At 40.6% G+C, this 13,890-nt stretch overlaps 1 protein-coding gene across 1 annotated transcript in view; it reads right to left on the bottom strand.

The window, feature by feature from the left end:
* LOC149468210 (putative ATP-dependent RNA helicase DDX60) overlaps window positions 1-13,890 on the bottom strand; it is a 258,721-nt gene that overhangs the window by 224,067 nt on the left and 20,764 nt on the right. The window contains exon 5 of the mRNA XM_089670346.1: window positions 5,579-5,689. Within this exon, the coding sequence (XP_089526472.1) occupies window positions 5,579-5,689 (111 nt within the window). The remainder of the gene's footprint in view (window positions 1-5,578; window positions 5,690-13,890) is intronic.

Here is a 13,890-nt window from a genome sequence, read left to right as displayed (position 1 = left end):
CCCATCATTTTTATCAAATGAGTTACCTGAATCTTCAATTACAGCTGTTCAAGACACTTTGAACTTCTTCAAGCAGAATAACAAGATCCTTCAGGAAACAATAGCTAAGGCTCAAGAGGACAATAAGAGGATCTTTGATAGGAAGAGGAGAGAGCTGATTTGAAAACCTGGTGAGCAGGTGTGGCTGTCTACAGCTAATTTGAGAGTGGCATGTCCTATGAAGAAGCTTTTTCCAGTAAAAAGGTGAATTAACAATGTGTCATATGAACTGACATTACCAGACTCTTTAAAACTTAATCTTGTGTTTTATTTGTCACTACTGAAATCCATGGTCCCCAACCCCTTTCCAGAGCAGTAATCATTGATGGTGAAGAGGAATACAAGGAGGAGGCTGTAATGGTTGTGCATACTGGGCACACGAATAGCTGTGTGTGTAGCAGCCATTTTGTCATGTCACAAATCTCCCATACCATCTTGTCTTAAGAAGACATAGGCCAGTGACCTGTTCCTCCTCCGTCCTTCAGTTTATACAATACATAAACTATTAACTGATGCCAAGAACTTGTTATCAATCCATTGATCAGACACACAGACCTCTCCATTAGCCCAATCCCCCATTCCAGTCTGAAAACCTTGATTAAAACTGTCACCCTTGCAAGCTTGAGCAATCCAAAGACCTAACAGACCTTGGGTCATAAATACCTTACTAAAATACACATTTCTGATAGACAGCTTATCTGCCAAGATTCTACAATTTCAGCATATCTCATAATTAATGAAATCATGACAGCATAGCCAGGATTTATACATATTTACCTCCCTCAGTTACTGGGTAGCATTTTCAACCCAAACATTCTAAATAGCAGCAGAGTGGATTAGGCCTCCACACCCCGAAAATAAATATATATCCAACACCTGCCATATCTATATCCATTTTGAAGCTAATTTAATGCTGGACAAAAATCTGCATGGTAGCAGTCTGTAAACAGTGGGTATTCAGAAATATGAAAACTTATAAGAAACTGTATTTGGGATTTGGTCATAAATGTGGTGACCTTCCAGAACCCACCCCTTAAACCGAATGATTGGTCAGATGGTCTCTGTCAATACCCCTTTGATACCACAGAAAAAAGGAATGTCAGGACCTGTTGTCAAGCCCTTGTTTTACCATCAGCGATGAGCATCTGTGATGTTATGAAAGCTGATAACACTTTGCTTATTGACTGAACTCTGCTAAAACCAAAGAATTTGCAAGTGTTCCTTATTTTCAACTCCTTTTTAAATCTCTGTTGCTTAATGGTTTCTTTTTTTCTTTCTAAAATCTTTTTTTCTGTAAATATTTTATTTGCACCATTTTGACCCTTTTCATTATTAAACTCTGTTTTGAAAAGTGTTAAAACTGTCCCTAAGGCTTTTAATGTAAACTAAAGAATCCCTGTCTCTTGAAGAGTGCTACTGAATTAGAAATATCTGAACATACAGTACCTGTCAGTGATGACAGTGCATGTTGCAGATGTTTATTTTTCTTGTTTGTTGTTCTGAGTTTTCCATCTCCGTAAAAAGGGGGTGGTAGTGACTTAAAGAGTTCATTGCTAATTAACCTAACCCAGTGAAAATCGCTCTCAAGCTGCTGGCATCTACACTGTAGTCCCGTGATCTGGAAAATCTTTGTGCTGAGTGCAGCTGAGAGTGGCATTGTTATGTAAGTGACAGCACGTTGTGAGATTGGCTGGTCCTTTGTCACAAGTTGGTGAGAAGGGCAGGGGTCGGGCACTGCCTTCATCACAAAGGTCATTCTGAATTTCAGAAAGAGGAGGAACTAGCTTCAATACTTGATCAAATGGAAAGGGTATGGGCCTGAGTAGAACTCTTGGGAGAGTCACGCCAAGCAACTAAGTAAAGCTTTGTCGCAGTCCCCCTGAGAAGCGGAACTGTTGGACATTCAGAGGCTGCCTATAGAGAGGAAGCAATGTCAGGAAAAGTGCATACATGTGTGCGAGCATAGAACTACTGTGTCCCTTGCTCATACTCGGAGATTTGCGGCTGTGCATGCACATGTGCGTGCGCATGCACAACCGCGAACAGGTGGACTATTGCACTGGGTCCTTGTTGTTTGGTCTATAACATTTCCTGTGCAACCTGCAACCTGTTTCTGTGTCTGATCCTCAGCTGCTGACCTGATCTGCCTCTGACCTGGCCTGAACGCCGCCTGCACTGACCCCTTGCTTGTGTCTGGATTACACTTCTACCTGCTCCTTAGGTTTATCTGCCTACAGTAACTGATCCTGGTGTGACTCCTGTCTACTCTTATGCCTGCATCCTTCTGCCTGACTCCTCTTACGGACTCTTTCCAAATTAACATGTGCTTGAATAACTGTCCAGTCTGCCTGCCGGTGATCACCAGTCTGCCTTCCTTGCTGCTTCCGGGGCTCACAGCCAGCTTGTCAGCATCCACCAGCAGAAGACTTATCAGGCACTTATGCCACTCTGTGCTCTGGCGCTCCCTGTTACCTTATCAGGGCACCTTAGCCAGAAGTGTAAGAGAAACTTACCACTGCACGTCCTACTCCATCACCAGGTACATGACAGCTGTAGCTGATAACTGCTTTGGAACTTTGCTGCTACTGTATTATCCTTCTGCAGTGTGGCTAGGGTTAAACTGAATACTCATTAATGCAGATGTACAGCAGCCATCTTTAAAGAGACCACTTTTTAATGCTCATCGGTGGAGTGGAGTGTCTCCAGTACAGGGGGCAGACATCTTGGCTGGGTCTGGAGGATGGTGACTATCTGATACAACAATGCAAGGAAACAGTAAACTGGGCTGCTGGAGAAAGTGAGCTCTGTTGTGCCACCAGCCTGCAGAATGCAGGAAGGAAGCCACTGTGGAGACCATGTGCTTCTGCAACCATTTTCCTGTGCTAAGCAGCTGAGAGAGAGCAGAACAAGGTTGCAGTTACAGGGGAACAAGGTTGCAGGTAAAGGGGAACAGGAGCTCTGTTGTGCCACCAGCCTGCAGAATGCAGGCAGAAATCCACAGTTTGCTTTTTTCTACAGAATTTATTTGGGTTTTCTATACTCTTTTATCTTAGCTTGCTACTTTGATATAATTTTTATGTGTGTGTGTAACAAATACGCACACTCCCATTTGTAGTGCAGCTTTCCCAGAATTTAGATTTAACTTTTTATGATAATTGAATTTTGTTACTGCTTACATTAACATGAATTATTTTCTAATACTCCCCTGCCTTTGTGACACATGATTACTTCAAGTGTACACTGCTTTCCCTCTTTCTGTGCATGTACTTATCACCCCCCCTCTCCCTTTTGGGGATTGGGGTTTAATAGTTCTCCTTGTGACGATCACGGCGTCAGACCCCAGCCCTTCTCACTAAACCCGTGACTGAAGGACTAGCCAATCTAAAACCGCGTTGTCACGTGCGTAACAATGCCACGCCCAGCTGCACCCTGCACAATGATTTTCCAGCTAATGGACCACAATCAATGTACCTGCAGCCTGAGCGCGATTGTTACTGGGTCAGGTTAATTACACAATTAACCCTTCACACTGCCACCACCTCCTTTTTGTACAGAGAAAGAGGAAACTCGGCAATATCAGCAATAACACTATGATGTTTGAATAATCGTTGGTATACCACTGTCACCGCAGGCAGAGATATACTGAAGTTTAAAAAACACACACAGTAGCGCTTTTCAGAGGCAGGGGTTCTGAGTTTGCATTAAAGAGCTTTAGAAACAGTTCAACACTTTCAGAAAGTAAGATTTATTACTAAAAGGTCAAAAGGGTGCAATAAAAATATTTACAGAAAAAGATGTAGCCAATATATATATAAATATACAGAAAGCAATAGCACAGCAAAGAGATAACAGAAAAGAATTTAGATAGATAAAGTACTTGCCAAAAGCCTTGGGTTAAGTAGCTTTCAAGTTTTCTGAGCAAAAGGGCGTTTTCTCCCAAAGCTGGTTCCGATGTAAAAAAAAAGGGAGAATTCTTCAACTTTGCTCAACTCAGCTTAGCTTTTGTAGGAACTCCACAGGGTGTCTTCCTGACTCAGAGAACCAGTCGCCTCATTTGGGGAGGAGGTTGTGTAGGCAGGGAGCTCAGGCTTTGACCAAAGCCTTCGCAAATTATACTATGGCCAATAACTTTTCCTAGGTACATATAACATTCTATCTACAAGTAGATTATTACCCAGAATCATCTGCTGAACGGTTAGATATGAAATAACTGCTTGAATGATTAAGGAGATATAATTTTCTGCTCTACTGTGTATGTCAGAAAGGGGGTGTACCAGGCGACTTCTCTTACAGTGAGCCATCCGAATCTGTGCTCCATGTTTGTGTAATTATTTCCTATTTGAAGATATAAAATTATAGGGAAAAGTGAGTTTTTAAATGTAAGTTTGTTTTTACGACTCCCTGGAATGTCTTTTGAAGCTCAGCAAGGGCTCGGTTTATGGCGTTACGACCCCTTCTCCAGCAAGATTCTTGTAGACAGAGGGGCATCAGCTAGTTGTGAGATTTATAACCGTAACGCCCTCCCAATGAGTTTGCTGCCTGTGATCTGCATCAAACAGACCACATGTCACTCAACAAGGAGGGAGGGGGAATGAGGAAAGCGGATTTGGGAGAGAGAGAGATACAAACTGGAGGGGTTTGGAGCAAAATGGATGACCGCGTCCATCTCTGTGGGCATGATTGCTACACTCCTTATCTCTTTCTCAGACAAATGTATACCCATATGTATACTCATACTTATACATTCTTTTTAGAGATAACTTTCCTATTTTGGAATTTATATTATCGACCCTCTTTTCTCTGAGCACAATGGATACGGGTACCTTTCTAAAGCCTCTGTATGTAAGCGAGTTAATTTTTTTCTGGACATGCCTCACCTGTCTATTTCGTTTTTGGATTGTAAGGGTTTGGTATACCAGACCAAAGCCTATGCCCAGTAACTTCCACTAAATACACCAACCTAACTTTTATTTTCCTGTTGCTTGTTACCGTCCCACCAGTGTTCTCTTTAAAGCAGTTCTTTAGCTTAGTTTTCAAAAATTAAATGTCTGCAGCTACAAAATCTGTAGCTGTGATGTTAAATAAACAGCCACTTACCCCAGGGAAACAGGGCCGTCGTTCTTCACTGGTCTTCGGGTCCCCGGTGCAGGCATCTTAGCTGTGGGAAGCCAGCTATGGCTCCTTTTGGCTTCACAGTAGGCTTCCCACTGAGCATGCACAAGCCGTGCTGCCACTTGTGAATAATGGTCCCAGAGCCTTCAGGGACTTGTGATGCGTCCCAGAAGGTTGCTGGAGGAGGGAGGGAGGAAACTTTTAGTGGAATCTAGGTGATGCCAGCAGAAGTGGGAGTGGGTACCTCTAAAAACTGGGTACCTGCTCCCCCTCCACCCAAAAAAATCATGTGCCAGATGTGCCAGAGGAGGGGAGATGAGGAAGAAAAGCAGGACTTCCCCTTTCGGCTGTAGCCCATTTTCCCAGGTTAAAGCAATTGCCTCAGATTATACAGTAGATTATTGATGCAATAAAGATGAAAACCAACCTGTTCTTCCCTTGCAATCTCCTGTATGCACTGAAGAAAAAAACTTTGCTCTGTGTGCTTTTGGAAAGCTGCATTCAATAACTGAAGCGATTTCTCGAAACGAATGGCATTCTGTGTAGATGAGAAAAATGTAATTTATTTTTAGCAACATTAAACCAAAACCTCAGCTATTTCATTTTTTATTCTTTTTTTAATGGAGTGGGAGGGATTAGAAATTCTGTTAAATTCTGATGGCTGTCTACTGGAGAGATTTTTGTCTACTTTTTATCCCTAAGACAAGTATGAAGACATGCTGTAACGGAACCAGACCCCGTCTGCGCTAGGGTATTTCCGTTAGACTCCCGCTTCCTTATCCAAACACAAATCCATGGACCCCACCGCTGATCATACAGGAAATAGACAGCACCAGGCTCTTCTTAAGATAGGAAGTCAACTGCTTTATTTTAACACAAACACAAGATATATACACAGGGCGGGGAAATACAACCAGGAACAGGAAACACATCAGCAGGCCCTCCCATCAGGGGGAAGGGCTGCCGGAAACACCTCCCACCAAACCAAGACACAGAACAATGGGATGCAGCACATGGCAGTGAACAATGACCAACCCCCACACCAATACACAAACATTACATCCCATAATAGTTTGCTAGAACAATGGAATGCAGGATCATGGCAGAGAACAGTGAAAAATGGACAACCCCCACCCCACCTATACATGTCTACACCATATCAGGACAGACCACCCTGTACCCCTAACAGGCACTGGGTGGGTTACACATAAGAGGAATTTGGGGAGATGATACAGGGGTCCCCCCACCCCCAAAAGTCACTCCCGTCACACATGCATTGCAACAAAAGTCTGGTGGAGGTTCTAACCTTTTCCCACTCTGTTGAAACCAAAAGAAGAAGTTTTGGTAGCAGCTGGGCTATAAAGTAAATGAAGGAATCAGAATTTCCATCATAGTTTCATATAGCTACACCGTTGGTAAGGTTCAATGAAGACACCAGTCCATGCAGCTCAACCTGAGTGTGTGTGTGTGTGTCTACTGTTTTCCATATCCCTGTACATTGTGTTCGCTAAGAAACACATCTAAAAGTTTTCTTTTTAATGGATCCTCACACTCTCCGCTAACACCACCAACTGTGGAAGGGAGTGCCGCATCTTTACCAGTCTAACAGTAAAGAACCCCTTACACAGTTTAAGATTGAACTGATTCTCATCCAACTTCAATGTGTGTGACGGCATTTCTTTTTTAGAGTGGTAGAATGATAGTTTTATCTCAGATAAATACCCTTTTTAATGCAAGCTAATAGTCTGCTGGCCTTGCTACAGCATGGCATTGCATGCTATTGCTCAGTCCATGATCTACCAGGGCTACCATATCCTTTTACATTCTCATTTCTCCCAGAGGTATCTCCCTATAGCAAATAACTTGAATGCATATTTTTTAGATACATTTTTCTACATTTATCCTAATCTGCCATTTAGCTGCCTACCCCTCTATTTTATTTAGATCTTTTCGCAAGGTTGCTATATGCTGTTGTGAAGTTATTGCCTGCTTAGTTTTGTATCATCAGCAGACACTGAAACCGAACTATTTATTCCAAACTCTATATCATTTATGAACAAGTTAAACAGAATTGACCACAGGAAAGAGCCATGGGGTACCCTGTTCACAAATACAGCCCATTCAGAAAATACACCATTAATTACTAGCCTCTGGACCCACTCCTGCAACTAGTTTTCCCTCCAGGTACATGCAATCTCATCAATGCCAAAATTCCTTAATTTGTGAATTAAGCATTTTATTGGGTACTGTATTAAATGCCGTAACGAAATACAGACACATCCACAGGCATTCCTATATCCAAATTACAGATTACCGTTTCATAGAAGTTTGGTCTAACAAGAACAATCTTTTATTAATCAATCAAAGTTGGTTACTACTAATGATTTTTTTCATCAGCAAATTCTTGAATATAGCATGTTATCGTTGCTTCCATATGTTTACACTGTATACTATGATGTTATACTGACTGTCCTGTACTTTACAGGTATATAGCATGACCCTTTTTGAATATTTGTACCATATTTGTTTTTGCCAATCAGCTGGTACCATTCCAGTCACTAAGCGGTCCATAAAAATGAGGAAGAGTGATCTGGCTATATCATGCCCAAGTTCTATGAGAACTCTCGGGCAAAAAAAAATCCAGTCCTGGTTATTTATTCACATTAAGTCTTTTTTGAACACTGGTTTCTGTCAGCCACAACAGCGCACTCAATATAATGCTATTACCATTCAGTGGCGGACTGACCATTTGGAAACTCGGGCACTGCCCGGGGTCAGTAGGGTGCCCCATGAGATGCCCCTGGTACCTTTTTCATAGGCTTTTTTGAGTTTGGGCAAGGACACAGGAGCCCCATGATCCCCTATTGCCTGGGAGCCCCATGGGTTGTCAGTCCGCCCCTGTTACCATTACTGCATTATACCCTTCCTTTTGAGTTGTATAAATTGAGGAGGAGAATGTATTTAATGCAATTGCCTTTTCCCTGTCACTTATGTGATCAACTTCCCATGATAATCTTTTATGGGGCTAATATGTTCTGACCTAGTTTTTTTTCTATTAATACATTTGAAAAAAAATGGGGATTTTATTTACTCTCCACAGCAATGTGTCTCTTATAATATATTTCAGATGCCCTGATCGCACTTTTGCATTTCTTATTGCATTCTTTGTAGTTTTGGAATGCCAGTGATGACCCTTTGGTCTTGTACTGTATTTATTAAAAGATTGTTTTTTCTCTTTAATATGTCTTTTTACAGTTTTCTATGTTGTATGAGTTTAACCACTTCAATACCGGGCACTTTTACCCCCTTCCTGCCCAGGCCATTTTTCAGGTTTCAGCGCTCTCACACTTTGAATGACAATTGCGCAGTTATACAACATTGTACCCAAACTAAATTTTTATCATTTTCTTCACACAACTAGAGCTTTCTTTTGGTGGTATTTAATCACCACTGGGGTTTTTTTATTTTTTGCTAAATTAACAAAAAAGACTGAAAATGTTGAAAAAAACCCCACATTTTTCTTTGTTTCTGTTATAAAAGTTTGCAAATAAATAATTGTTCTTCATAAATTTAGGCCAAGATGTATTCTGCTACATGCAGGGGCGGACTGACCATTTGGAAACTCGGGCACCGCCCGAGGGCCCGGGGTCAGTAGGGGGCCCCATGAGATGCCCCTGGTACCTTTTTTCATAGGCTTTTTTGAGTTTGGGCAAGGACACAGGGGCCCCATGATCCCCTATTGCGCAGGGGCCCAATGAGTTGTCAGTCCACCCCTGGCTACATGTCTTTGGTGAAAATAACCCAAATTAGGATGTATTTTTTAGTTTGTAGGAAAGTTATAGAGTTCACAAACTATGGTATAGATCTGAATATTGATCAATCCTGAAGTACTGACAGCCAATCTAATTTCTTGAGGTCCAAGAATGTCAGAACAGTACAGATATCCCCCAAATGACCCCTTTTTGCAAAGTAGAAAGTCCGACGTACTTCATAAGAGGCATGGCGAGTTTTTTGAAGTTGTATTTTTTTGTCATAATTTTTCGGAAAATGAAAAAATGAAAAAAATTATTTTCACAATTTGTTTTTTACATACTGTCACCAGTGCAGTACAGCATCATTATATAACTGGCATGGTGGTGATCAGGGACACTGACTGATGACAGTATGAAATAAAAAAATATATAATTTTATTAAAAAATGTTTTAATTTTTTTTATTATTTTAAATTTTTTTATTAAATGTTTTTTCTTTTTTTAAGATTTGTTTTTCATATTTCACTATGACCAAAGTAGTACAATGTTACCATAGTACCATAGTAACATTGTACTACTTTGGGGAAGTGATCAGTATTTTTTTTTTTTTACACAATTACTTTGCCATAAGCAAGCATTTACCTGAATGACATCGATTCATTCAGGGCTTTTTTTTTTTGTGCTTAGCTGTGATTGGCCCAGCTTGTGCATGTGATCGCTGTGACCATTCACAGCTAGACAATGGATGGCATGAATTAAGTCATCCATTGTATACAACTGTCATGTGACCTGCTGTAATTGACCAATCACAGCAGGTCACATGGTACTGGCAAAAGGGCCGGTACTCAGATCTGTCATCGGCCGTGTCCAAGGTACATGGCCGGTGACAGATCACGCTGCTGCGTGGCTCTACAGGTGCGCAAACTGCGCATGCCCGGAAGGACACCATATGGCGTCCACCCGGAACGCTGAGGGATTTTGCCGGCCGCCAAGTGGCCATTGCCGGGCGGCAAGAGGTTAAAGAATTACAGCCAAAGATCGTTTGACTGTACTTCTCCTGTGGATCACAGGAGTGCAATGTAAATACTTCTGTTACATTGGTGGTCAAGGTAAATTTCCCCATTACTTTGGTGCTCAAGTTAAATGCTCCTATTAAATTGGTGATCAATGCATATGCACCTGTTACATTGGTGGTCAGAGTAAATTTCCTCATTGGTGGTCAGAGTAAATTCCCTCTTTACATTGGTGGTCAGTGTAAATATTCCAGTTACATTGGTGGTCAGTGTAAATTCCCCCTTACATTATGGGTTAGAGTAAATTCCTTTCTTGCATTGATGGTCAGGGTAAATGCACGTTACACTGGTGGTCAGATTTGATACCGCCCTTACATTGATGGTCATTGTAAATTCAACTTTACATTGGTGGTCATTGTAAATTCCCCTGCTACGTTGATGACATGCCCCCATACTGACCGCCAATGTAACAGGGGGATTTGCAGATTTTACAGTTTGTGGAAAAAAAAAAAAGATTTGCCCACACTGACAGGTATTTTATTCTTCCCTATCACCAACACGGCAGGGCATTTTTTCTTCCAATAATGCTCTCTTATAGATACTCTGTTGCACACTATGTACACTATGTTGTACATTGCAAAGTTCTGCCCGCTACACTCTATACATATACTGTAGAATATTACAAAGACCTGACCTCTACACTCTTTGTTATGTTGTGTGTTACACAGTCCAGACTAAAGTGTTTATTTTCTCAACAGTTGCTCATTGCTGTGTAGTTTGCCACTTCACACAAAAAGTATTCACTTCAGTAATCCAGTCATGTAAAATACAAATTTATTGTGAAAAGATTCTCAGCTCATGTAGCAAACCCGCCCAAAAGTGTTAGCCCCATCTATATTTTGTTTTATTTTTTTATTAAAATGGTCCTGTAAGATTATATATGTCTCACAGAAATAGTACTGTAGTTAAGGAATATTTATAAGACTTTGGACTGTGTACAGTGTACACACTATAAGTAGACCCAGACTCTAACCACTTCTCATTCGCTCGCCCGCCCGCTACAGGCACAGCAACGTGCCGGTACGTCTCTGTGGTTGTACCAATACAGGGGGGCGTGCAGCACCCCCCCCCCCCCGTATACGGGACCATGTGATTGCTATGCGATCACATGATCACAATGTTAGCAAAGCTGTTATGAATCAATCTGATTCATAACAGCTTTGCTTCTCTTCCTAGTGGGCTGTGACTGGCCCACAGCTCTCACATGGTACATGGGTCAATCACAGCACCATATACTATGTGATTCGCTATAGCCAATCACAGATCACTTCTTAACCCAGTCATGACACTTCAAAGCAAGCATTGCATTGCAGGAGCTATAATCTTTTGGCTCCTGCAATGCAAAATGTAAAAAAAAAAAAAAAAATCCCCCCAGAGTAGGCTAATGTTACTATGGTAACATTGGACTACTCTGATTAAAGTATTTTTTTTTAAATGGTAAAAAAAAGAAAAAGAATGTTTAAAAAAAATTAAATATTGAAAAAAAAGTTTCTTATTTTTTTTTTAAACTACTTACTGCCCGGCTGCAATTTGCTCTGGGCCAAGCAATTTACCCTTATGTCACTTTCAGTCCAGGGAGAGAAGAGAGAACAACACACTGTGAGCAAAAACACTACATTTTACACACACACACAAACACACACACACTAGATTAGCACATTTAAACCTTTGATTGCCCCTATTAACCATTCGATCACCCCATCACCCAGCCAGTACCATTAGTACAGTGTCAATATATAGAATTTTCCACTGATAACTGTATTACTGCCTCCAGCGACATCAGATAGAGCCAGGGTCTGTAAGCTCCCCTCCCAGCCAGGGTCAGATAGCATTAGATTTTCCGCACACTATCTCACGGAATAGGGTGCTGATCACCTCCTAGTGTTTGTACGGATCAATATATTGATCATGAACAGAACTATACTAGTGCTTCCTTAGTATAGTGTCTCCAAAGATGCAGTGTTAGCAGGATCAGCCTCGTTCGCTGCCAGCACTAGCATTTAGTCCCTGAGCTGTTTTTCACGGAAGATTTGTATCAATTGATTGTGGACCAAAACAATTTATACGCACAGCCATACATCAACGTCCACCCAAATTCAGTTCTTGCCAGACGATTCTCATGGAAATCTTTCGGAATAGAAAACTTTTTTGGGCCTAACCCTCCACATGGGCATTACAAAAAAAATGAATTGCGGCATATTTGTCCACAGACCCGATGGACCCCGTACGTACGTTGTCACTGAACTTTAAGTGGTTATGCCAGGATAATGCCTGCAGCTACAGGCATCATCCTGGAATCATTTTTTCCAGCTGGTGGTTGGCTTTCATGTAAAAACAATCCTATTGGCTAATTAACTGCTGGATCACTTTTACAAGCAGCAGGAAGGGACATATGAAAATGAAAATGTATCTTTTTTTCTTTTTCAAAACCCTGTGACAAAAAATTATATGTGAAATATCCACCATGCCTCTCATCAATTTCCTTGGGGCGTCTACTTTCCAAAAAGGGGTCATTTGGGGGGGGTTGTACTATTCTAGCATTTAAGGGTCCCCAAAACTGTGATAGGTAGTGAAGAAGTGACATAAGGAAATATGCCCTTTGAAAGTCTGAAGGTGGTCATAGGATTTTTGGGACCTTTATGTAGCTGGACTGCCAAACAGTCTCTCACATACTAGAGAGAAGTAGCAGAATGTGTTTTGGGGTGTTATTCCACATATATCCATGGCAAGTGTGAGCAATATACCATTTAAGTGACATCTTTGTGTAAAAAAATTTTTTTAAAAATTGTCATTTTCTAAAAATTTGTGGCAAAAAACAAAATCTTCCATGCACTCAACATGCCTTGCAGCAAATTCCTTGGGGTGTCTACTTTTCAAAAAGGGGCCATTTGGGTTTTTTTGTACTGCCCTGGCATATTAGCACCTCAAGAAATATCAGTAAGTAAAAGGTGCGTAAATTCCAATATGTAACATAATTTGTAAACGCTATAACTTTCATACAAACCAAATAATATACATATATTGTTTTTTTTTCACCAAACACATGTAGCAGAATACATTTTGGCCTAAATTTATGACTAACTTTGAGTTTACTGGATATTTTTTATAACCGAAAATATAAAATATTCAGGGTTTTTTTTTTCGTTTATATCACAAAAAATAAAAAACCCCACCAAATATCACCAAAAAAAATCTCTATTAGTGTGAAAAAAGGACATACTGTACAGTTTGTTTGGGTATAGCATTGCATGACCACACAGTTACCAGTTGAAATAGCACAGTGTTGAATAGCAAAAAATGGCCTGGTCAGGAAGGGGGGAAAACCTTCCAGAGCTGAAGTGGGCAACAACACCCATTTAAGATACAACCAATGTTTGGTGCAATATAGTCAAGGCCTGTATTACGGTGCATGAGCTTTACACTTTTTGTTTCTTTTTTTTTAGTTGACCCTTTTTTCCAAGGTCTGATATTGGATTAATGCAGCATAAAACACATTAACCATTTAATCATTGCAACTTTTTGTCACATTCCCTGTTTGAGTTTTCATTCATAAAGCAAGATAGATAACTTGTCATGGGTATTGTTAACTTTTACATGTTGTTTATACTGTTAAAAAATTTGTTTTAGTTTTTAAAAGGTGCTTCTGTCAAACTTAAGGTTGTCAGTACACAAAATGCTTTGTTAGTACATTTTGTATGTTTTGTTTGTTAAAAAAAAGTCTTGGAAGGTTGGCAACCTTCCTTGTGACTACTATCCACGAGGGGATTTTCCTCACACAAGAGTGTTTTCTTTTTACTTCCTGTTGTGCCTATACAATAGAAAGTGAACAGAGATATCCACAAAGGTACATAAATGGCAAATAAACTAACCTTTCCCTGTTCTTTCCCCCCAAAATGTTTTGGATTTAGATATACA

This window comes from Staurois parvus, unplaced genomic scaffold, assembly GCF_062004578.1.
Source record: "Staurois parvus isolate SC_StPar_1 unplaced genomic scaffold, SC_StPar_1.0 ptg000090l, whole genome shotgun sequence".
Classification (NCBI taxonomy): Eukaryota; Metazoa; Chordata; class Amphibia; order Anura; family Ranidae; genus Staurois; species Staurois parvus.
The sequence above is the reverse complement of the archived record's forward strand: the minus strand, read 5'-3'. Positions and strand labels throughout refer to the sequence as shown.